General features: G+C 32.3%; 2 protein-coding genes across 7 annotated transcripts in view; one reads left to right on the top strand and one right to left on the bottom strand.

Moving 5' to 3' along the window:
• The window catches only part of LOC126734813 (breast cancer anti-estrogen resistance protein 3 homolog), a 67349-nt gene that overhangs the window by 11601 nt on the left and 30670 nt on the right, over window positions 1–25078 (bottom strand). For 3 of the 6 annotated variants that reach the window (XM_050438564.1, XM_050438562.1, XM_050438565.1), the window contains 8 exons: window positions 17290–17350; window positions 8628–8789; window positions 8305–8485; window positions 1768–2227; window positions 1388–1659; window positions 579–720; window positions 251–508; window positions 26–194 (listed from right to left, as the gene is read on the bottom strand). In XM_050438564.1, the coding sequence (XP_050294521.1) occupies window positions 26–194; window positions 251–508; window positions 579–720; window positions 1388–1659; window positions 1768–2227; window positions 8305–8485; window positions 8628–8789; window positions 17290–17350 (1705 nt within the window). The other 3 variants (XM_050438566.1, XM_050438568.1, XM_050438567.1) reach the window with 3 other exon arrangements.
• LOC126734815 (aquaporin AQPAe.a-like) lies at window positions 10384–16495 on the top strand. Its single transcript, XM_050438570.1, has 7 exons — window positions 10384–10506; window positions 14053–14246; window positions 14430–14573; window positions 15757–15840; window positions 15899–16036; window positions 16084–16164; window positions 16405–16495. Exons 1-7 carry the CDS (start codon window positions 10488–10490, stop codon window positions 16489–16491), a joined length of 747 nt encoding a protein of 248 aa, XP_050294527.1. The 5' UTR covers window positions 10384–10487; the 3' UTR covers window positions 16492–16495.

The following is a 25078-nucleotide window of genomic DNA, read 5'->3' on the forward strand; positions in this document are numbered from 1 at the left end:
TAAACTAGTTTTTACTATAACTTACTTGCGGCAAACACAATCCCAACATAATGCCACAAAAACCAAATAAGTTCCCCAAGGCGGTCTTCGTGTCTATAGCGATCTCTATCCACTTATTCAGCATCTCCGTCCTTTCCGACTCATCTGCGCATGTCAGTATACTGACGGCTACTAGGAGCTTTAAACACTCTGTCCTAAAAAGTTAAAAAACTCATTGAATCTTTCAGATCATCCGCAAGTTAATTCTTACCTTTCGATTAAGTCCGTCCTTAGCTGCCCCCCATGGGGTAACACGCAAAGCTCGATACCACCACAAAGCTTAGACTGGGGGTTTTCCAGATCGGGTTTCCCAAATATCAAGTCCATATCGGTTCTCGTAAGGTGATTGGCCAGAATCCGAGGTCCAGACTCTGCCAGAGTCATTTTGATTCTTCTTAGTGCTTGTGCGTCCAGCGGCTTGTTTTCGTTGACTGGCAGAAGAAGAGTTTGGAAATTTTCCAAGTCAAATCTACTAAGCGAAATGGGTGAGTTAAGGGAGTGTTTGGTGAAGAGCGAGGATGTCTATGGGAGTCACTGACCTGCTGTTAAATTTAATGGGTGCAGCCTCAGGTAACCGTAGAAGTTTTTCTTCTATTTCCATATAGTCTATTTCGAAGTTTTTTAAGGTCGTTGAGGATTCTGATGTTGACATGTTATATCTGGGATTTTTGATGACAACACCTAATAAAATGAATGGATTTATACATATAAGTATATGGATTTACAGATCTTAACCAAAAAATTTTAAGCACGCATGTTACGTCAACAATAAGCCCTAGTTTGTTATATAAATATATTTCGAGAAATGCTTTCTCTTCGAGATACAGGGTGTTAAAAAATGAACCAACCATATTAATTATTTACTGTTGGGCTCTAAATAAATTAATAATTTTTTCGACATATGTATACCGGGTGGTGCGTCGCCGAGCGGAACATAGGAAATCCCATGTAAGTTTTGAGGGGGTCAATTATTGGCTTCCCTGTACATTTTACAGAAAAAATGTAAGATAACTTTTTGAAGAGACCAATCTAGCAAACCCTCGTGCAAAGTTTCAAAAAATTTTAATAAGCGAATCTTAAATTATTCAATTAAATGTAATTGCAAAATTACCAAATTTTCGGTTCAGGTAAAACCAGACACCAGCCACCAGCAAACAATTTGTTATAAGTATTTTTGGTTAAGATCTGGACGACCTAGACTGGTTGATACTATTAAAGGTTTTCTCAAAATCCAAAAATGAAGATATGTCCATCGTGTGTCCATGGTTCAACTCTTTTTTAGCTAATTTTTACCTTTAAATTTTCATTCCAAATCAAATAAAACTTCAATAAGCAACTCTCTACCGACCTTTCGGTAAATCCGCAGTATCTCCTGCAGCCGAACTAAGAGCGGAATCACCCGATCCGTTGCCCGAATCCGATCCGCTCGCATGGTACGACGTCACTCGCTGCAAACCGCCGTGCGACGGAAACCCGAGCGCTGCCGAGTCAACCGACTCGGCCCGAGCGAGTCCGGGAACCCTCGACGGTTTCGGTGGTGGAGATTCGATTCCCGAATCGGTGGCGTCGTTGCCGCCCCGACGTTCCGCGCATGGCGATAAAGTCGGATCACTGGTTATCCTGAAATGTTCATCGATTTGAACTTATAAGGGTTGGTTTCGTTTTGCTGGATGCACAAATGGTAGTAAAATCGTGGTGTTTAAATTACTGATTAAGGTAAGGTCTTACCTACAATGCCTTCCCAAAGTATTCGCACTATTCGACAAGGACAGCCTCGTATTATGTGTTGTGCGAGGTAAAGAATGGGTGGAGAACTTTAACCCCGAATTGACGCTCTCCGAACCAACCGATCTGGTCATCAGGGGGGACTGGATCACCCCGTCTGCACTGTTACACTTTTCCTGCGACATCCGGTTTGCTTCTGCGGGGGTGAGAGAATGGGACCTTTGTTTCTTGGAGGGAAGCCTTTGAAGGCCGTCTCTTCGGGTGGGTGAACAGCTCGGTCTGTAGCTTTGGAGGGGACTATGCCGGTAATGCATTCCTCCCACTGGGGTAGTTGCTGGGGATGACATTCGGCTGGCTGGTAGGGGGGTGGGGTACTTGGTAGCGTAGAACGATAGAGGGTACATACGGTTTACTGGGGTTTGGATTCGGGCTTCGGAGGCTACCGTTATTGGCTTACCAGAACCTAAATGTAATAAGAATGCTGAATTACTAATATGACATGAATGTTTATAGTAATTAAGGAAATTCCCACAAGGCGAATGCTGTTAAAAATTAATTTTTTTCTTTAAATTCTATCATATCTACTGTCAATTTGAAGACTTCCCATCCCTAATAACTGTCTTGCAGTTAAAAATAGGAGAAATTGGAAAGACACGTCAATTTTATTTGTAAGGGGACACATGAAATTAATATTTTTAGCCTTCTTTTTTTCAACCCCGTGGGTGGGTAGATACGTCACCCTTAGACTCTCCAATGAGAAGAAAATAAGAATCAAGTGGCTTATCGTTTTAAAGAATGTTCAATGCTCTTTTCAGCAAAACCCTACTTTGTTGCTTTTCGTTTAGAGGTTTCCGAATAATCGCGTTTCAAAGTTGCAGAAACAAGTACAAAAAATCATAAACATTAACGTTTTCATGATTCGTCAACGCGATTCCTAGTATTCTGCATAATAAAAACAAACAAATAAATAAAACACTGGCTGGACCATCATAAATTAACACTTAATTTAAACAAATCTAATTACATAGCTTTCTCTACCTCTGCAGCAAATCGCCCTAGATATTCATGGATCTCGGTACCAAATTCTGAAACTGATATTAAGGAAGTAAATAATACTAAATATTTGGGTATAATAATTGACAAAAACCTGAAGTGGGAAAGTCTTTTAATCAAACTAAAAAATAACATCAGGAAATTAATATCTAATTTTACATTTTAAGGGAAATATTATCTAAAAAGTTATTGATAGTAATATATAAGGCATTATTAGTTAAGTCACTTATACGGTACGGCATTTTGGTAGGGGGAGGTCTCTATAACACAACTTTAAACCAACTGATCATATAGAAATATGTCTTAAAAATAATTTATAAAAAGAACAAACGTTATCCAACCCATTTATTATTTACAGCGGATGTTCTAAATGTGAGATCAATATTCTAACATCATGTTGCTATACCTATAAACAAAATAATAAAAACTATTGCGAAGGGTTGTTGGGTGGGGTCAGAATTGATGTATATGTATAGAATAGGTATTACAGATACAATTAGAAATTTATTAAAACTGGTATTATTTGAATACACTCTAATAAGCTATAACAGATTTAAGTAAATTTACATCGGCACATACAGCTGTTCATTCAGCTAGGTGCTTAACAAAAAATATATATAATGTTAAGTGTTATCTGTTGAAGTTAAATAAATTTTTTAATAATGGACAATAATATATAAAATTCAAAAACTAGATATCTGTTTCACCGTTGGATGTTAATTTTTTCTAAATGGAAATCTTAAGAAACAAAATTGTCGATATTAGAGGGTTCAAAATTCGCATATTTTTCGAGGAGGACATATACAGTATCCCTTAATGTTTGGACTGATTCTTGGAAATGTTATTATTGGTCCTTTATTTATTGAAGTAAACTTGACGGGTGATCTGTACTTTAATCTTGAAGAAACTATTGATCCTCTTATCACCCATGACCTAGAAACTTAAATTGATACAGAAGCTATTGCAGTTTTACAGGAGGATTTTTAACATTCCAGCAGGATGGTGCTCCATCTCATTATTTTCTTCCAGTCCGATAGTGGTTCAACGAGAGGTTCCCGCATAGATGGATTCGCAAAAGGGGACCAATTGAATGGCCTCCAAGATCACCTGATTTAACACCCTTAAATTTCTTTTTTTGGGGACATATTAAATCTATTAGTTATAAAACACAACCTGCTTATATTGCTAATCTTAAAAGGAGAATTACAGCAGAATGCCGATTAATTCCCGATGAAGTTTTTATGAATATGTATCAAGAAATAGGAGCCCAGCAGTTGATTGATTTCCCAACAAGATACAGAAAAAAACAAAGTTCCCTTTTGGACCTCTTCATAACCAACGATCCTAAAAGCATCTTTGATCTTTGCTCAGAACCGCCCATTGGCCGCAGCGACCATGTCGTAATAAAAGCAAAAACACAACTAAAAATTCCACCCAAACAAACACAAACAATTGTAAGAAGGAACTTTTACACTGCAAACTATGAAGAAATCAACCACTTCATTCAACTACAAACAGCGCATGCAAACAAATCGATCTTCGAAAACTTTCAAAACGTTGTGAATGGTGCTATCGAACAATACATTCCTACCAGACATATGAAAACAAACCCCCAAAAACCATGGATAAATGAACATATTTTCAAAGAAATTAACAAGAAACGGAAACTATGGGAAAAGTATATAACAAACAAAACTCAGGACAAATATCAAGCTTATATGTGCCAAAATAATATTACCAAACATAAGTTGGTCGACGCCAGAAAGTCAATCTCAATCAAGAAAATCTCAACCATAACCCTAAAAGATACAGCAACCCAGCAGTTTCTAGACAGCAAATCGATGGCGGAAACATTCGCAGAACAGTTTGATACAGCATTCACGAAGGATTCACATCCAATTCCAGTATTGCCTAATCACAGCAGGGTGCAACCCTCACTTGTAACTATTTATTTTACAAAAGAGAAAGTCGAAGAAGCGCTTGAAAATATGAAAAGGGACTCAAGCCCAGGACCAGATAAAATCCCAACAGTTTTCCTTTAAAATTGCAGAAATTCCCTCAGTCCCTTGCTTTCGGGGGCAATGCCGGAATGCTTAGAACAAGGAAAGATACCAGAAGAATGGAAACATTCAATTGTGACACCTGTTCAAGAAGGGAGACCGGAACAAACCGGAAAACTACAGACCTATCAGCCTCACATGCAACCCACTGAAATGTATGGAGAAAGTAATAGTTAAGGATCCTGCCTCTCAGCATGGATTTTTGCCTAAACGTTCAACAACAACAAACCTTTTAGAGTGTTTGAATGACTGGACAAAAAATCACGACAATGGCCAGCCAACAGACATAATATATCTTGACTATGAAAAGGCATTTGATAAAGTCCCGTACAAGCTCTTAACGGCAAAGCTGGAGAATTTTGGAGTCAGAGGAAAGCTGCTTGATCTGATCAAGGCATTACTGAATGAGAGATTCTACCAGGTTATAGTCAATGGGGAGCTGTCCAGTCCACATCGAGTGAGCAGCAGCGTTATCCAGGAATCGGTAGTTGGCCTAGTGCTTTTTACATCATATTTGTTTGATCTAGTTGGACTTATAAAGATGGACACAAGTCTGTTTGCAGATGACTGTCAAGGCAATGGGGTATGAAAGTAAACACATCAAAATGCACAGTGTTGAGGATCGCTCCAGATAATCCTGATAATGAATATTTTCTGGATGGATGTGCCCTAAAATCAGTGAACGAACAAAATGATCTAGGAGTCCTAATAACATCAGACCTAAAATGGGCACGTCATATATCCAGAATTTGTAAAAAAGCAAACTCGCTAGTCTATCTGATAAAACAAGCTTTTAGGGACCATTATATTGAAATGATATCCACTCTATACAAAAGTTACATAAGACCAAAAATAGAATATGCCTTTGTTGTATGGAACCCATATTATATTAAAGATATAGACCAATTGGAGAAATTACAGCGCAAAGTAACAAAAATCCCTTACGAATTAAGCGAGGTGCCATATCCAAAAAGATTAATCAGGATTAGTTTGACCACTCTCAGGGAGCGAAGACATAGAGGCCATCTCATCGAAACCTACAAGATTAGCAGTGGTTATTACCAGTGCAATTTGGCGAACCTTTTCCACTATAGCCAAAACCATCATCTCCGAGGACATACAAGGAAGCTTGAAAAAGAAAGAACGGCAAAACTTCCCAGAAAAAACTTTGTAACAAATCGTGCAGTGCACTTGTGGTCTAACTCGTTAAATCAGGAAACGGTGACGGCCCCAAATACGAATATCTTCAAGAATCGCGTTGATGTTGAGCTGGGACAAAATTTGGAGAGAATGATCCACTACTGCATGTGAGCAGGTCCACCTACTCAAGCCTGAAACATACGGAAGAAACAATAGCTTCATTGGTCTCACCGCCTGCTATTGTCAACATAATAATTTATAAAAAGTTTTCGCAAATGTTAGGGAGGAAATTAGACATAATTTTTAACTTATAAGATAGTGCATAAGTAGATCTCATGTGCATTAGTGTAGAAAGTTGTTTGTGTCGAAGTAAAATAATCAATAATCTAGATTTTCTTCCTTCAAATCGTTATTCAACGATTTTAACGCTGTCACCTACTCTAATAGAAATGAACGCCCTTTAAAATGATGTTTCACTTGACACCCACTCATATTCAAGATTCTAATCGTGACATCTACCTCATCTAGGAGGCTGAAACAAGAAGGCTAAACATATTTATTTAAAGTGCTCCCCTGAAAAATAAAATTAATGTGTCTTTCCGATTTTTCATGAAGTTTTCAAAGAGACACCCTGTATAAGGATTAACAAGATTAAGGATTATTAAGGTGACATTCCAGAACGTTGTGAACGTTCCAGGAATGTCTGGTGAAGGAACAGAGAAATAATAACCTACCCTAAGACAGAAGGAATATAAATCCTTAAAACTATTTAGCTACATAATTTGTGAATGCAGCCTTATTTTAGATTAATTTTGACATGTCTAATTTTGTTACTGACAAGCTGGCTGTCTTTTACTATCCTCTATTCTATAGTGTTAAATACATGCCTTTTCCTGTGTTTAATTATTTGCTTTATTAATGAATTTTTCAAGTAATCATAAGCTCAAAAGCCTGCCTAACGTATCAAGTACTCTGCAGGTTATGGGTCTGGACAGAGGAAAAGGTGTAATTGAGTTTGGACATTTTATTGTGTTAATGTATATAGGTGTTATATAGAGTAAAAATGAACGTTATGAATCATACTTTATGATAAAAGTGTATGGAATCACAAAGTTTGATGGCAAAGATTATAACCATTGGAAGTAGGATGAAAACAATATTAGACCAGAATGGGGTTATATCTACTATTGAAAGTTAAATGAATACTCCAACAGAGCAGCAGCTAATACTTGACCAAAAAAAGGTAAAGCAACTATTGTTCAATGAGCATACACTCACCTTTGAGTATATAAAGGATAAAAAGGTGGCATATCAAAATAGAAACGGCCAAAGGAAAGAAATTGCCAGTTAATTGTACCTGCGAAATTACTGACTTTAAAAGGGCAGAACTCTATAGAGTCACTTTATAAAATTTGAAGATACTGTAAGCGAATTATAATATGTCTGAATCTTAAATCTGTCGGAGCTAATTTTGAAGAAATCACAAGTAGAGTGGATACCTGTAATCTCTTTGAGAAATAGATATTGTATTTTACTTGCTATTGATTTTGTCCGCTATCTATGAGACCATTGTGATAGCCCTGGAAATCTTAGATAAATTAATACTTGATTTTGTTAAAGGGAAATTATTAGACCATGAAATGTAAAAAAGAACTACAAGTTCACAAATGGAAGAAAATCATCCTGGAAACACCGTTGTATGCAGTACACAGAGAAAGTGGAAAAATACAGGCAGCACAAGTTATGAACAGAAGAAGAGATTTATTTGCTACAATTGTGGTAAACCAGGATATTTCAGAAAGGATTGAATTATAAGCTGAATATACATGCAAGAAATGAAAACAAAAGATAGGCCAATAAAGGCAGTTCTAATAAGGAAAAAGATCAGATTGCATTCATAGCAGTTACAGAAAGTGCTATGGTCTGCGAGATACCGAGAAATCACAGATTTCTGAAATAGTGACAGGTACTTTTATAAAGCTACTTCGACTTCGAAGGACAATAAAAAAAAACCTATAAGCTGTGGCATACTAGACTATAGGATATATGGGAAATCCAAATTTTGAAAAGTTAATTTAGATAAGCTTGCTTGACCCTGTATATTGCTGTAAAATAATTATGAAAATATTTCACTTAGATCTTTAGCTATGCCTAAAAATGTCCCCTGGTAAATAAAAATTTGGACGTTTGATGGCTCTTGGACTTGTATTGAGAAAATTGTTTCTAACTCCCCAATTTTGATCTGAAAATATCAAAGACTTCTGTTTTTAGGTTTTCGGCCACTCACCAACATAAAAAGTGATCAGATCTTGTACAGTGTCAAACGCTTCATCTTCGAACTGATACTGGATGCGTTCGTAAACGGTTTCCGGTTGCAAGAAGACCTTGTTTATAACGAAGTGCAACGGATGGCCCTTCGTTCGGCAAGTTAACACGTAGTTTCCCGGTTGAGAAGTGCAATCTCTGATCTAAAAATAAAAAAAACTTTATAACGCTTATAAAAATTCGTATAAACGCTCGGACTATGCCGGTAAGATCAAAGAAAATAGATCATCTTTGACGGCAAACTATAATAATAAATAATAACGGTTTTTCTAAGGAAATATTTACCAAAAAACAACCGTCCTCTCGTACTATTTCTTCAGCCCTTGCCCGTGGTATGGCACCGTGGTACCAAGCGTGGGACCGCAGATCTCGATTGTCCAATGACAGTTCCCATTCTAAGGCTTTACGGAGGTCGGTAGCGTTAACTGTAGGATCTGCTACCGGCTCCTAGAAGGAAGAAAAAAACAATGTCAGATTTAAAAGGGGGTGACGTCCTAATCCGTAACACCCGGATCAAACTCTACATGAAGGTCCTAAATTGGAAAACCGAGGCGGAAATGAAAATGAAGCTTGCCAGCGTACGTTTTCCTTGGAAAATCGAATATCCTGTGTTAATCCGGCCGTCCGGAATCTTTTAGGGAAATAGAGTGGGGTCTAGGGAGTTTATCACCTTCAAGGAGGGAGTTATACACGGAGGAAAAAAATGAGGACATTTTTCAACATCTTTAGTGGGTCCTAACAGGTCGATCTATGAAATTTCTTTGCTGACAAAGGCTTATCATACAATTGATCTGCAGTGTCGGCTTAAGGTAGCGGGTTAGTACCCGTAACTGGCATGTTTGTTACGCAATATGCCGCCACAGGACCGTACCTAAGCTAGCTTTATCTCGGTGATTTACAATTAATTTGTTTTCAAATTTTTCCTAGTATGCTATATCCAAATATTAAGAAAAAACTAAGTTAAAAGAGGATGGTGACATTTTACGCGTTGCATTGCCTTTCTTTTATTCCCGATAACGAGTACAGAATGAGAGCTGAATATACGTTCTAAGAAACGTCTTAAAAGCTGCTCCCATTGCATTTTTTTTACTGTATCATGTTAAAAAAGAAAAACCGAATTTTCTCGGCATATAATATGAATACAGCGATGAATTTTGTATTATGTGGCACGTCAGACGGCTTTATTGGATTTCGAACAGAGCGAAGCTGCGGGATTACGAAGTTAATATCAAGTGGAAAAGTTGAAAGCCGAGAGTTTCGCTGCAATTTGGGATTTTGAAAACGTTTTCGGGGACTGTTAAAGCTGTTTAGGCCGGAGGCACTTGACGCTATCCTTCAGAAATCCAAATTATCTGTCTGTCTTTTGGTTAATGTTTTATGAGAAAACCAGAATAGGTATTAATTGTACCTTTCTAAATGATCCTATGTTGAAAGAAACATCTCAGATCTGGTTTGTATTTTTTCAAAACGTTTCAGGGAGACCACAGAATTCTAAATATGCGTTTTATAAAATGCGTTTTTCAATGGAAATCCGCTTCTTAGTATCTAATTTTGACTTTTTGAAGAGTCATAGCTCAGAAGCTATAAGACATACTACTTTCTCAAGATCGCCAATTGATTTAGAAAGCCTTTAGCTTTATAAAAATGTTAAAAGAAACATCTAGAAGTTATTGAGTCTTAAAAAAATTAAATAGTTGAACCTCATTTAATGACCGATTTTGCAAGAAAGGTCCAGGTCTAGCTTATATCTCCAGGTTTCAAAGTTGTTGCTTGTAATAAATATAATGCGTTCTAAGGAGAGCTTAAAAGGACATTCTCTAATTTTATTATAATTAAAACATAACGACCTAAATATCAGAAATTCCTAATAAAACATGTATCATATAAAATAAAAAGGCGTCTACTACTATATCAATAACGTGCTTAATTCAGACATCAAAAAAGGGATTTAGTCACTTTGTTCGCTTACTTCAATTGTTCAGCTTTTTTTTTCCATAAGTGATAACGTGAAGACAATCATTTAATACCCCAGATTACCCTCTTTGATTGATTTATTGTGTGATTGTTGGGGCATCCACTGATAGTACTGACTGGCAAACATTATTTATTTGTTAAATATTTAGTGTGGTAGTTAGGTGGTTGGAAATGTTTGAAGATTTAAAAGGTAATTTGGTTATTGTATATTTATTTGATTTAAAGACGTCCTCTTGTTCCTCGTAGAAGTGTTTTTTCCTTTTTTATAAAACTTAAGAAATCCATACATTTATTTGCATTGCGTTGAAGTTATGAAATTCGAACCTTTCTCAATTTTTTTATAAAACAAGCAGAATTGTGCAAAAATCTCTATTATTACTTTTTAATAGGATCTAGAAATGTTGGTGTATTTTTCGTATATTTTTGTACATACTCTCCATAATTATGACCCTCACCTTTCACATTTTTAATGAACCAACAAAAATATATAAAATTAATTCAGGTTTTCTTATAAAAAAAATCATGACTTTTGAGTTTTTTTGATAACAATTTGTTTTCACTATTTTGACGTTTTATTGAAACTTTCGTAACTGCTTCTTTGAAGTTCTTTTCGATCAAATATTTTGATATTTTAACGACATTTTTAATATAAATAATTTAATTTATAAATTTTTTTTTGTCATTATATAAGCATAAGATAATTTGATAATGAATGAACATAATGATAATTTCGTTTTTAGTTTTCGAAGTTCTCTCATCATAAAAACCTAAAAATTTTTACATGTTAATACCATCATTTTTACTTGTCCTTTTTTTGCCAAAGCATCCAAAAAAAAATACATTTTGACGATTTTTTTGATTTTTTTTTCGTTTAAAAAATTTAAAAAAACTATAAGTTTAAATATAATTTTTTTCATTTTACGTTTTACATTTTTTGCATCAAATATCTAGAAATGTTTATCAAAAATCCAGGAATTTGGATATTTAATTTTTTTTTGACTAAAATATCCAATTTTAATAATTTAATGAGTCTCTTAATTATTTTCGTCAAAAAACCAGACGTTCGAATATTTTAATAGAAGTTTAGTTTTTTCGCGAAATATCTAGTTGACACTTATCCAGGAATTTGAATATCTTAAAAAAGTGTTTTTTTTTTTCATAAATGTCCAGGAATTTGAGCTTTCTCGTGAATTTCCCAATAAGTTTCTTCAAAAATCCCGGAACATTGATATTTTAATGAGTTTCTTAATTTTTTTCGTAGAAAAATTAGCATAGTACTTTTTCCACATATCCAGGAATTTTGACAACTTACTGAATTTCATAATTCTTTTCGTTAAAAATCCAGAAATTTAAATATCTTAATAAAATTTTAAGATATTTATGTTTTTTTTTTATAAATATCCAGGAATTTTGATATTTTAATGAGTTTCTTAATTCTTTTCGTTTAATATATATATATAAATTTACTTTATTTTTTAATATATTTGTTTGTTTAATATATAAATTTACAGGAATTTTGACATTTTAATTAATTTTCGTAATATGATTCGTCAAAAATCCAGGAAATTTGATATTTTAATTTTTTGCTAAAAATACGGGAATTTTAATAATTTACTGAATTTTTTAATTATTTTCGTTAAAAATCCAGGAATTTCGACATTTTAATTAATTTCCTTATTCGTTTTTTCAAAAAGGCCAGAAACTTTCATATTTAAATGAGTTTTAAAATTTTTCTCGTCAAAAAATCAGAATTTTTGATATTTTATTAAAAAAATTGTTTTTTTGCCAAATATCCAAAAGTTTTAACAATTTACTAAATTTCTTTATTCTTTTCGTCAAAAATCCAGAAAATTGAATATCTTAATCAATTTTTTTTACTTTAAATATCCAGGAATTTTAACATTTTAATTAATTATCGTAATTTGATTTGACTAAAATCAATGATATAGATTTTTTGCCAAATATATGGAAATTTTGATATATTTATGACGTTATTTTTACTTTTTTACTTTTGTTTACTTGAATGAAAATTTAGTTAAAAAATGTTCATGTATTAAATCTTCATTAAATGGATAAAAAATATACAGGGTATTCCATTTAAAAAAAGCGAGAAATGGAGCTTTGAAATTCGTAAAATATGATTGCTAACTACGAACACCCTGTATATGACAGAAGGAAACAACTTAGGTCAAAGTAATTCTCCATTCTTCTAGAATCCCAATTAAGTCCAATATTGACATTGAATTAACATTCCTAGTATCAATATGAAATTAAATGATGTAATGATTTTTAGATTTTTTGATAAAAAAATGATTGCAGTCAAACTGCGCATGGCAAAGCAGCCATATTTAGCGCATATACTAGGTAGCCTAAGGCGGTCTTAAAAATAAAATAAAAAGAATGGCATTCCATTTAAAAACATGCTGCTTATATCGCCCTACTTTTTTGAAGCACTCTGTATACTTCAAAATATTTTCCAGATATGCGCTATCAGGTCCCAAAATTTTTTTAAGAGGTTAGAAATTTTAAACCTTATTTTTTTAGGCTTTATGGAAGACCGACGCACTGTTGCAGGACCCTGTATACACACATTCCTATATATACTATCAATAAGAGTTCTCCTATCTACACTTTAGATTTATCTATACGATATGCCTTTATCGTTTAAATATTTGCACAATTCGTTAAAATGATTTATAGGCCCTTAGAAAAACATATAATCCATTTTACAAATGGGTTTATTATAGCTATTCTTACATTTTTTAAATTAGTTTTATGTTACTGATATCACTATCAAACACTTTAAAATAAATTTCCTTCAAGTAAAATTCCTCCTTGAAGTAGTACAAGCTTACTTAGACCAAATCACTAAGGAACCTCATTTAGGTAAAGAAACATTTAGGTAAGGTCATTAAGAAAGGCAAGTTCATAGAATAACCAGGAAAAGATCACCTTGTTTCAGGAATAGCATAAAATTTGAAGAAAAGTCTACCGTTGGAATCCAGTTTTAAAAAACCTTGCCCTTGAGTTAAATGGTATCACATACTTTGAGAAGAAAAGTCAGTAACAGAGTCCATCAGTAATTTGTCAGCCATGAGGGACAGCATATGACAACTTATCTTGCAGGAGATAATTCATATCCTCAGGAACATTAAAAACCAACAACATCAAGCCCTAGAAAAAGACCACCTCTGGAATCTAACCTGAAAAAACCTCATACCCAAGAAACCAGTAAGGATACCAATAGAAGTCAGAAGAACGAAGTTGTCAAACCATCGACTAGAGTCTCTTAGGTGAACTAGCAGAGGGAAGATCGTGGACTGATCCTTGATGGTTTTTGATGTTGCAGAAAAAAGAACGGAACATAACGTTCTACGAAGAGTCTTCTCAGTATTCAGTATCCAGCCTTAAAGAATCTGCCAGAACAGAAATTAAGATAAGAAATTACTAGGATCCTCATTGCAGTGATCACAAGAATATCAATTAAGAAGAGGTAATAACGGAGTTCACCATTAAGAACTGTGCAAAGTTTGGTCCTGCAAAAATTTGACAATTTTTGTTGACATATCCCAAGCTTTCGACTAGAGGCTTTATTCGACTCTTCCTTGACATTTAACTCCTAACTGATAATAACTTCTTCAGTTTAAGTCAAGTCTTCCAAAAATCCCTCTCTTTTTACTTTCAACTGCTATACCTGACTGAATTTTTCACTTAAAGTGCTCAATTCATATTCCAGACGAATTCGTCAATAAAAAGGACAATGGCCGACCGACAATACGGAATCACACGTCCACAGCCCTGGCTGAATATTTTGGCACTGCATTGCTCGTATTCCTGTCATGTATGGGATCCTGCTTAGGCATTCAGGGAAACATTTCGTCGATGCATAGCAGCTTAACCGCTGGATTAGCTGTTACTATTGCTATCCAGGTATTTTCAGTTACGCCTTAAAGTTTTATTCGCAAAAAAATCTTACTACGGTCCTGTCTTTTACCGCTATGATGTACAGATGTGCGCGCACTATGAACTGACTTGTGCAGACGTAATAAAGACGTTGGTTGTCATTGTGCCATAGGACCGTACTTACCATTTTCCAAGTAATTTTTTTTTTAGACTTTTGGACATATATCTGGAGCTCATATCAATCCGGCTGTATCGATTAGTGCCCTTATAGTAAAGCAAATTGAATGGATACAGTTGCCTCTGTACGGAATTGCTCAACTTTTGGGTTCCTTATCAGGGGCGGGTCTATTTGCAGTAAGTACGAAAATAAGCGTTGTACAGGATCGTCTAATTAAAATGACGAAAAATGTTTTTTAATAGTTCATTTTTTAAAGATTCTACTTAGTTATATATAGGGCGTTCTAAGTAATTGATAGTGACTAATTGGTAGTCAAATTTTAGAAAATTTTACTTAACAGAATCAAAAATATGTTCTTTTAAGTTCGTGCCTTACTTGACCTATAAATAACTAATAACGATTTTCCTTTTCTTCCGATATTTTGAATCTTTATGTCTTATAGTTGTTTTATTAACTACCCTCAGGTTTATGTGAATTGGTGAATGTATGGGGCCCCTAGTAAATATAATTATGTTATATAGTAATATAGTTAAGTTATACAGATACAGGTGCTTGCACCGAGGTGTACTTTATTGTATTGGTACTACAAATTAATTTTGTTTACATCTATCCTGTATTAAGCATGTATTTTTTATGTTGAATAAATGAATGAATGAATGAATATCAATTTTTTTTTATATGTAGCATTAACATAGATATAAAAATATAAAGTTGTTAGCAAGATTGTATCCATAGTGCAAATGTTTCATATGTAATCATATTGTACTCCATATTTGAATTTAAATTTGAAATATCTTTATACACTTTATACTGTATACAAAACTCTTTTAAATTATGATCGTCAAATTCATTTAAGTTATGCATTAAACCAACATTCTACTGAGAGGATATTTATTAAAAACGATTGGTGTAATCCTAAAATGTGAAAATCTGCCTAAGATATGGTCAAAGTTGTATTTATTTCTTTAATACCAAATTAAATTGAGGTATTTATCACCTTTTGTGTTTTTGGCAAAGAAGTTGTAGAGGATTAAGGGCCATTAGGCTAGGTTAGCTTTCGTTAATAAACTAACTTCAAATGTTAGAAAAATGACAAGAAAGACATTTCGAAGTCATTTCCATGTAATTTCCTATTTTTATAAGCAAATTAAAAAAATATGATTAAATATATATTTTTTATTTTTTTTTATATCGGTTTTAATTGCTTGGCAAAATACAGGAGTTCCAAATAAAATGACCAAAATACATGTTAAGATTTAAAGAAATGTACATTTATTACCCAAATTGGTGCTCAAACTGTTGGGCTACAATAATTAATTAAATTTGTGATTTTTTACTAATTTTTTTTCATAATTTTAGGCCGTAACGAATAACGATCTGATCCCAGACGGTATGGGCCAGTCTTGCGTAAACAAAATAAACGAAAACATCTCGATATATCAAGTAAATTGAGCACACAAGGACACTCTCGAAGCGACATAAAGAACTTTTTCTATTTTAGGGCATATTAACCGAATTTCTATTAAGTTTGATTATGAATTTGGCAATTTGCTCGTCCTGGGATCCGAGAAATAATGACAAGCAAGACTCTGTGCCGCTTAAAATAGGGTTGCTGGTGGCAGCCCTTAATTTTGCTGGGGTGAGTTTGACAACGGATAATAAAAAAAAATAAATAAATAATTTTAGGGTGTATATACGGGGGCTAGCATGAATCCAGCAAGAAGTTTTGGACCAGCGGTTGTTAGTAATAATTTCGCCAACCATTGGGTACGTATATAAGGGTTTCTAAGGTCGCAGGGGGTTTTTTCATAGTTTTTTTAAGGTCAGTTCACAAATTGTCAACTTAAAAAAAAAGATGGCCTTTAAGGTATTTTAAACACACTAATTTTTCGACCATTAGACCTTGGACTAAAATAACTTAATCGCTAATATACCACCCTTACATCAGGCTTTCTTTATATAAGCAGGGGTGAAAATTTAATTCTTAATATTGTATTTTCTTTTTAGGTTTATTGGTTAGGGCCCACCCTTGGAGCTGTGACAGCCGCAATAATATACAGGGTGTTTTTTACAAGAAATAAAGACAATTCTTAGAAAATTTGTTTTTTTTTTTGTGTTTTTTCTTGTTTGATCGGCTTTGCACATAAATCATTCATGCAGCCACTCCAAATCCCTAAAATCCCAAAACCATTCATTTAAAAATAAAACACCTTAAATACCTCAAAACATACAAAACAGGGACACACACTTCATATAGTGGTCTAATTAGGCGACTTAATTATTTGACAATTGACTAGGATAAAACGATCTAACATAATATATGGATAACAAGAGAATATAATACCCTATAACGTTCTTTTACATATTGTAATAAAAGTGATAACTATTCCCAAAATGTTGACTTATCATAGAGACTAGAGATCTGCCATTACAATCACATGTGTTGTCTTCTGTAAGTCCTAGTTTTTTTTTAAATATACTTAACATTACCATGTCCAGTTATTATTTGAAAAAGAGTTATGTCACGATTTCTGGTTATAAGTCCCTGAAAATGAATAGATGGTTTAGAGTTCAGGGAAAGTACGAGTGTACTTATTTAAATTTTGGCTTGCCTAATAATTACGATAAGAAATGTTCCAAAGATTTGACATATTTTTCTTGATAATGGATATGTGTCATAAAATTGTAAACCAGTTACTATCCCATCACAATTAACTGCATTTTTAGAGATTGTATCTACTTGTTCATTATCGAAAATACCACAATCTCCTTTAGTGTAGCCAAATTTCAATATCATCGTCTTAAAGAACGGTTAATATTCGACGAATTTTAAAAACCAAGGATTTTTAGGATATATATTCTGCCGATTACTTATTTTTTTTGGTTCCTTACCATAATCAGGTTGTTTAGGCTCTTGCTCTGAACGGCTTCACTAACGATCCTTAGGTCGGTCCTGAAAATATAAGAAAATACATAAATACAAATATTATAACCCAAGAATTCTATACAAGTTGTAAAATAAGACATAATTTTTTAAATCTTGATTTATTTTATGGTAAATTTGATATTTTAACTTTTTTTTTGTCCAGTACAAGGTTGTCACGTAAAAAGTCTTAAGAATGGTTCAATTTGTAGTAAATTAAGAGTTTCCATGCAAAACCAATAGTAAATTTCCTTTGAAAAATTGGAAAAATACTCCAGCGAGACCAAATTGAATTCTGGAATGAGCGTGGAAAACTCAAAACACCAGGGAAACTTTGGCACGAGTTTTCTCGGAATTTATGGCCGACTGCGGTATTTTCCTTTTAGGGGGTAAGCGCCAAACTTGGGCGCCCTCACTGATTTCCAACAATCTTTTACCGTCTTAAGCGGGATTTTTGATTTATGGAGGATTTCCGTTTTTCCTTCTCTGCCATATATCCACTATATTTTTTTGATTAATTTATTTTCTTTAATTTAAGAAATGGATTAATAAAATTAGAAATGAATGGAACTGTTTTATAAGCATTTTATTTCTGTCAATAATAATAATTAGAGAAAAAAAAGTTTGCTTTATTTAGAGCCGTTATAGTACAAAATAGCAATATAAACCATTATATAAAAGTAAGTAATAGAATTTCATTTTTGGTAAAATTATAGAAACATTGTTATAAATTATTTTTTAATACCATATGTCTATATATAGTTAGGTACTATCAATGTACTATTTCTGTTGTATAATGAATATGTTGTAAGAGGTTTAATTTTATATTAATTAAACAGTATATTGAAAAAAAATAACTCACATACTAAGAAAATTAGGTGAGAAGTAAAAAACATTAAAAAGTCAATCAAATCAAAAATTCATATGTCTTTTCGGCAACCTTCCCAAGTTTTTCATGTATTTTTCTTATGATTTATATTTTTTTTTTATTTAAAAATTACATTTATTGCAAAAATATGTAAAAATAAAAAAAAATGCAGAGATGAAACAAAAAATCTAAAAATTAACAAAAAACAAATCAAAATTACCTTAAGATTTGATGACCTACTGGGCAACGTTGCCAAAACATTATTGTTTCGACCGAAGTCTTTTACTTAAACCTCTTTTATGGGTGATTTTTGTGCATATATTGTTAGTGTATTTTATTAAAATTGCTAAAGGAATAAAAAAATAAAACTGAGAAAAAATAGAAAAGTTTAAACACAAAAAATAAAACAAACAAAAATTATTAAAAAAAATAATAATAAGCTGTGACGTTAAGATTTAATTTTCTAGGCAACGTTTCCAAATATACTACTATTTAAGTAGTTTTATTTATTTCATTTTTCTTGTTTATTATCCATTCAGGTAATTTCTTTGCAGTGTCATAGAATATTTTATTGGAAAAATCACAAATAAAAAAATTAGACAAAAATAAATAGCGAAGGTCAAGCACAAAACATAAAACAAAATGTTCCAAAATAAATACGAAAAGTTATGACTTACTGGGCAACGTTGCCTATTAGACTATGATTAAGACAGTTTTACATATTTAATTATTTTGAAAATGACGTTATAGAGGTCGAAATATTTAAGAAAAATAACTTTATGATCGTTAATGCTTGTAGCAAATATATTTGTTGATTTTAAAAAGAGTATTAAAAATTAAATTTTCTTCTTTATTTTTAAATTTTTCTTTAAATTTCTTGCCTCAGAATTGTTTCCATAGCGGTTTTATTCTTAAATATAAGCAAATACGATTAAGACCAAAATTGTAACAACAATAAAAAAACATACATTTGTAAAATAAAATTATAATTTATTGTATTTTATGATAAAAACCGTAATATTATTTATGTAATAAAACAAAATCAAAAAATCAAAGCTGAGGTGCAACGTGCAACGTTCCCAATAATATTCAAAGAGTTTTATTTATTTAATTTTTTTAGACCTGAAGATGCCGTTATAGATATCAAAACGTTTAGAAAGAAACAACTCTATAAACGTTAATAGAATTTTTTTTTGTACTTACACCAAATATATTGTTTATTTAAATTTTTTTTTTTTGAAAAAAAAAACACAAAAATTTGGGAAAAAATTAATAGGAAAGGTGAAAAACAAAAAATAAAGCAAAAAAATTAGAACTAATTATAATAAGGTGTGACTTTAAGTTGATATTATAGAGATCAAAACTGTTTAAAAATTGTATATCGTTCTTTATCTTTTGATTTAAAAAAAATCCTGTCTCAATATTTTCTTCATTTCTTTCTCTCTCTTGTGTCCTGGGTGGTTTTATTATTAAAAAGGAGCAAGTACAAAAATGCCAAAAATAATTTTAAAAAACATATGTATGTATGTATGTACAATAAAATTATGTTTGGAAATTATATCTATTTATTTTTTACTGTATTTTACGATAAAAAACTGTAAAAACAATCTTTAAAAAAAATAAAAAAGAAATTAATATAGGAAAAACAAAAAATAAATAAAACAAGTCCAAGAATCAAAAGACACAAAAAAATTAAAACTAGCGATAGTATGTTTTGCAACGTTGTCAAATATATTATTATTTAGACAGTTTTATTTATTTAATTTTTTATCTTATTCGTTATATAATTCGATATAAATTCGTTATATAAATCTCCTTTCAATTCTATTGGCTTCAATAGTTCTGAAGATGTCGGTATAGAGGTCGAAACATTTAGGAAAAATCATTTTCTAATTGTTAATACTTGTGTCAAGTATTGGTTATTTAGTAAACTAAAATAATATAACTGCAAAAATCAAAGACAAAAAATCCTCTATTGTTCAATGTTGCCAAGTATACCATTATTCAGAGAAATTTATTCATTTATCTTTTTTAATCCTGAAGATGCCGTTATACAAGTCGAAACGTATAAGAAATAATTTTATAAACTATAAAAGGACATTTTTTATATGTACATATTTGCACCAAATATATCGTTTATTTATTAAAATGTTTAAAAACTATATTTTTTCATTGCTTTCTTCTAAATAATAATTTTAAATTTCTTGCTTGATAGAATTCTTTGAGGATTAATTGTTAAACAGAAGCAAATACGAATACAAACAAAATTACAATAATAAATAGGAAAAAGTTAAAACATAAATACAATAAACATTTCTTAAAAGAAAATTAAAAATTATTAATTTTTTTTTAGTTACTCTCCTCACTATTGTATAGCATTTACAATTATTTATTTTATTTATACTGTATTTTATGACAAAATTATGAAAAAAAATCAAAACAAAAAAAGGTAAAAAAAATCAATAGGACAGGTGAAACTAAAAATAAAACAAAGAATAAAGATTGAAAATTAGCTATTACTTACGTTGCCAATACGTAATTGGTATATTTAATTATTTTTTTTACTTTATTCATTATATCTTTCTCTCATTTTTCAAACTGCTTTGGCTTTTTTAATAGTCCTGAAGATGACGTTATAAAGGTCAACATTTTTAAGAAAGGCAACATCTTAATGGTTAATCATTTTATATTTAGTATTAGATTTTCCGGTAGGCTTTATTGTAGGAATGATTAAAACATATGAACAATAAAAATAGACTTATAAAATTTAATTTAAAAAAAAAAGAGAATATAAAAAAATTACTATTATCGTATCACCTATCGGGCAACATTGCCAAGTTTATAATTTTTCAGAGAGCTATAGGAAACTTAATTGAGTCTCGTATATGGACAATTGGTGTTATATTTATAATATAAAATGTATCATATTGACTCGATTTACCTAATATCGCAAATACCTTTTCATAAAATTCTTATTTGTTTCCGGTCTGTTTGTATAGGAACCAATGTAGCAAAGAATTCCCCTTTAAGTCGTATGTTTTCCCTATATAATTCCACATTTTTTACTGTAGATTTATTTGGCGCCGTCTTTCTATATTTAAGAAGAGAAGCATAGATCTTAGTTCTAATTAACCACAACTTTATTATATTTTTGCTCTTGTTTCGGCCTGTTAACATCTTATTTGTTTTGATAAATAAAAATAAAATAGGTTAAAATTTATTAATTATACAGAGTGGCTATCAATAAAGAGAAGACGTTATTTATATTAATTAGCCTAATAATTTTCATAACATTGTTGCTAAGTTTACGGCTATTCTGATATTATAGACAATTTAATTTTCTTTAGAGTGGAAAAAATTAAAGTAAATACAATTTAAAAAATACCATTAAGAGGTAACTATTACCTCCAAAGAAGCTTTAATAACCTTCTAGGCAATAGTGCCAATTTTACAAATTTTCAAGGGTAGCAACCGCAGTCTTCCTCATACTTCGACACTAAATTAACTAAACCACTTCAAGCACTTTTCTTATAGCTTTTCATCGTAAAACGGTCGAAACGAAAAAAAAAAAAGAAACTCGAGCATCGCGTTTTCGAAATTTATTAGTTTCTACCTTTCCGCAAAATATTGCATGACTGCCGTAGAGAGAAACCGAAACCGTCATATAAAATAGACTTTTATCTGCCTCTGGAGAAACACACGATTTATCGGTATTTGTCTATAAATCAAATAGTCGTACATGCTGTTTACTTATCCGGCCGGGAAACTACAGAAACACGTATGGGCAAGATATACGATGGAGACACAAAATGTGCAGTTATGCAGCGAGGAAATGCGCCGAAAATAGATTCGTAAGTCGAAGGAAATCGAATAACGATGCATCTGAGTGGTTTCGGTATTATTTTAAGCAAATTCTTTAGTTTATTTACGTTTTTCATAAGTCGAGGCGAAGCCAGGAAAAGGTTTTCTGTATCCCCATTTCACTTAAAGAATGTTAAAAAAATGTGTATAAAAAGTGCACGAGAAAAATACAATTTCCGGATCATCAGTACAACTATAAAGAAATTAAAGGGTGATATGCGACATAAGCGGAAAAGTTTCCAGATGATCCAGCGGAATTTCCAGTGATATACAGTGTACGATGAAAGGAACAAATTCATTTAAAATTGAAGTGTTTTTTTCTTCTTTTATTTTTCGAAAACGTCGATTAGCATTGTCACTTGCGCGCTTTTTGCAATAAAAATTTCTTATACATGGTACCTCAAGTAGAAAATATGGCGCCAACATTTATTTTTTAAAATAGAACACCCCATATTAAAAAATTAAATTTTATAAAATATTTATTGCAAGTGATGTTCAATTTGTTTGTTGTCCATTGTGTTTTTTTTGTTTGTAGAAGTTTGCAACCATTTCAAATCCGTTTAGATATTTGTTATATATTACAGAAAAAAGTTTAATTGAAATCCTTTGGAAAATAACCTTTTAATTAATTTTTACAAAGAAACCTTAGTTTGTCGAGGTTTATCCCTGCTAAAAAGCGATTAAGTTATTTATTGTTAATATCTAGACAAAAAATTATTAAAACTCCTTTGGAACTCCAGAAGATATGGGCATTAAATTGATTAAATCGCGGACTATAAATATGTTGCTGGCAAATGACGTATGCTGCGTTCTCGATTTGGTCGCTGGATATCGATCAGACGCTACCTTCATTTGCGACATTTCGGGTTCTAATAAGCCATAAATTTGCTATAGATTATAATAATATACTTAATTATACATTTTTATAACCTAAGAAGGATCACACCATTTTACCATTGACACCTATCTCGCCTGTGAAAGGAACGATTTGAATTTCTTTTTCCCTAATATATGTGACACACTTCAGACATCTTTATCATTTTTCAGCAAAAAGGGAGTTTTTAGTTTTAATATTAATTAAAAAAACGCACTGAAACCACTCAAAATATCATTTTAATACTAATACTGTATGAAAGGTTGCCAAATACCTTTATCGCGAAAATATTTCTGTGCTAAATTTACAGCGTTGCCGCTAGGTGTGGAAATTTGGTGATTTAAAAAATCCAAATTAAAAATATTAATTATTATTAGTGTTCAGTGTAATTATAATACAAAATAGTTTTGGGTATTAAACAAATTTATAGATAATCACTGGCAACATGGAACACTAAGCCTGTTTATGAAAAAAATATCCTCTATGCCCCCTGTGTAGATGTTGTGCTCAATCCAAAGCAGCTAATGTTTATTGTAGTGTATTCAATGTTCTAAAAACTCAATGCATTTTTGAAGTCGGTAAATAATTTTCAATTGCACATTTGCAATAAATTGCGGGTCGATTAGTCTAATTTCCTGTCGAGTTCTTTGTTTTCAATCATCAATATTATTAGTTCTATTCACATACACTTTGAACTTCGAATAGCTCCATAAGAAAAAATCTAAGGTGGTTATATCCGGTGATCTTGGTGGCCACTCAATTGGTCCTCTTCGTCTAATTAAAATTTCCAATCCTTAAGATTTTTAATCCAATCCTGCATTCAGAACTGTTCGAAAATAATAAAGTCTACTTACTTTCTAAGAAATCACCAAAAAATTAATGTTGGTGTCATAGTTTTTACTTGAGACACCCTGTAACCAAAATCTTCATTGCAAAAGACACATTGGATCAAATGGACAACAAATTAGTTGCAATAAATCTAGAATACATTTTTATGTTTCATATATTTCATTAGTCTGTTACGTCTTACATTTGACAAACCATTGACTTTAGGCCTATGGTTGGCTATACAAAAAGTATTATACAGAATATATTATAGAATTGTAAAACGTCATAATATACAGGTGTTCTATTTAAAAAAAAATAATGTTGACCCTATAGTTTCTACTTGAGACACTTTGTGTAGAAATCTTTTAAAACGCCCAAATGACAATAGCAATCGATGTATCCAAAAAATCAAAGAAGAAAAAGATACCTGAATTTTAAATGAATTGGTTCCTTTTATCGTGAATGTACTGTATAAAATAAGTGGAACAATCTAAGCGTCATTTCTATATCACCATCCCAGTCTAAAGAAACTCCAAGGAAGATGAAGAAATGATTGGTTTGGTATGTAATCGTAAAATTGATCCATTCATGGAAAACTGCACAGCCAATAAACTAAGGGATATATGCCTAGAATCCATCTTTTCATTACCATCAAACTCTATCTACAAAACAAACAAATAAAAAAAGAGCTATCCAAAAACTTGGCAACTTTGCACTATAAATCCTATCGTAGTACTCCAAATCGACCATTCATGCAAATTTACAACATCCAATTTACAACGCCCTTCAACTTGAGCAGCTAACTACAACTTCAATATTTATCATCCTATTAAACTTACCATTTCTCATAATCAAACCCTGGCTATCTGGCTATATCTATCCAATTATATACGGGACAAACTAAAGTGTGAAAACCTCGAAAAAAACTCGAACCGCTTGAAAGTCTCGTACCGAAAAACTGTCACAGCACCCCGGACAGCCCCTGTATCCGTCCCTAAGAACCACCATCCGATTTCAAGGGGTCCGATATTTTTAAAAAGCGAAAACAACACATGACGGGGGTGGCGGTGGTGGTGGTATACGGTGGATTCTTCCGCGTTTTGAAGACCACTTTCAATCGGTGTTTTTATGATGATAAACTGAACGGCATCATGCATGCGGTGTGCGTGTGCGTACCCCCCGTCCGACACACCCCCACCCCGTTTTTGCACAACCCCGTAGTTATTGATTCGGGATTGGGGCGCAGCCGTTTCCCGCACCGTGAGAATGTCACGATGTAAGGGAAGTTTTTGCCCGCGAATAAGTTGATTGATTCAAATCGGCGAAA

This window comes from Anthonomus grandis, chromosome 4 (genome assembly GCF_022605725.1).
Source record: "Anthonomus grandis grandis chromosome 4, icAntGran1.3, whole genome shotgun sequence".
NCBI classification, from domain to species: Eukaryota; Metazoa; Arthropoda; class Insecta; order Coleoptera; family Curculionidae; genus Anthonomus; species Anthonomus grandis.

Excerpts from the sequence above, each read along its gene's own strand:
- LOC126734815 (XM_050438570.1), top strand. Across the intron at positions 14,247-14,429 it reads CTGTTACTATTGCTATCCAG|ACTTTTGGACATATATCTGG; the intron begins GTATTTTCAGTT and ends TTTTTTTTTTAG. Across the intron at positions 15,841-15,898 it reads AAAACATCTCGATATATCAA|GGCATATTAACCGAATTTCT; the intron begins GTAAATTGAGCA and ends TTTCTATTTTAG.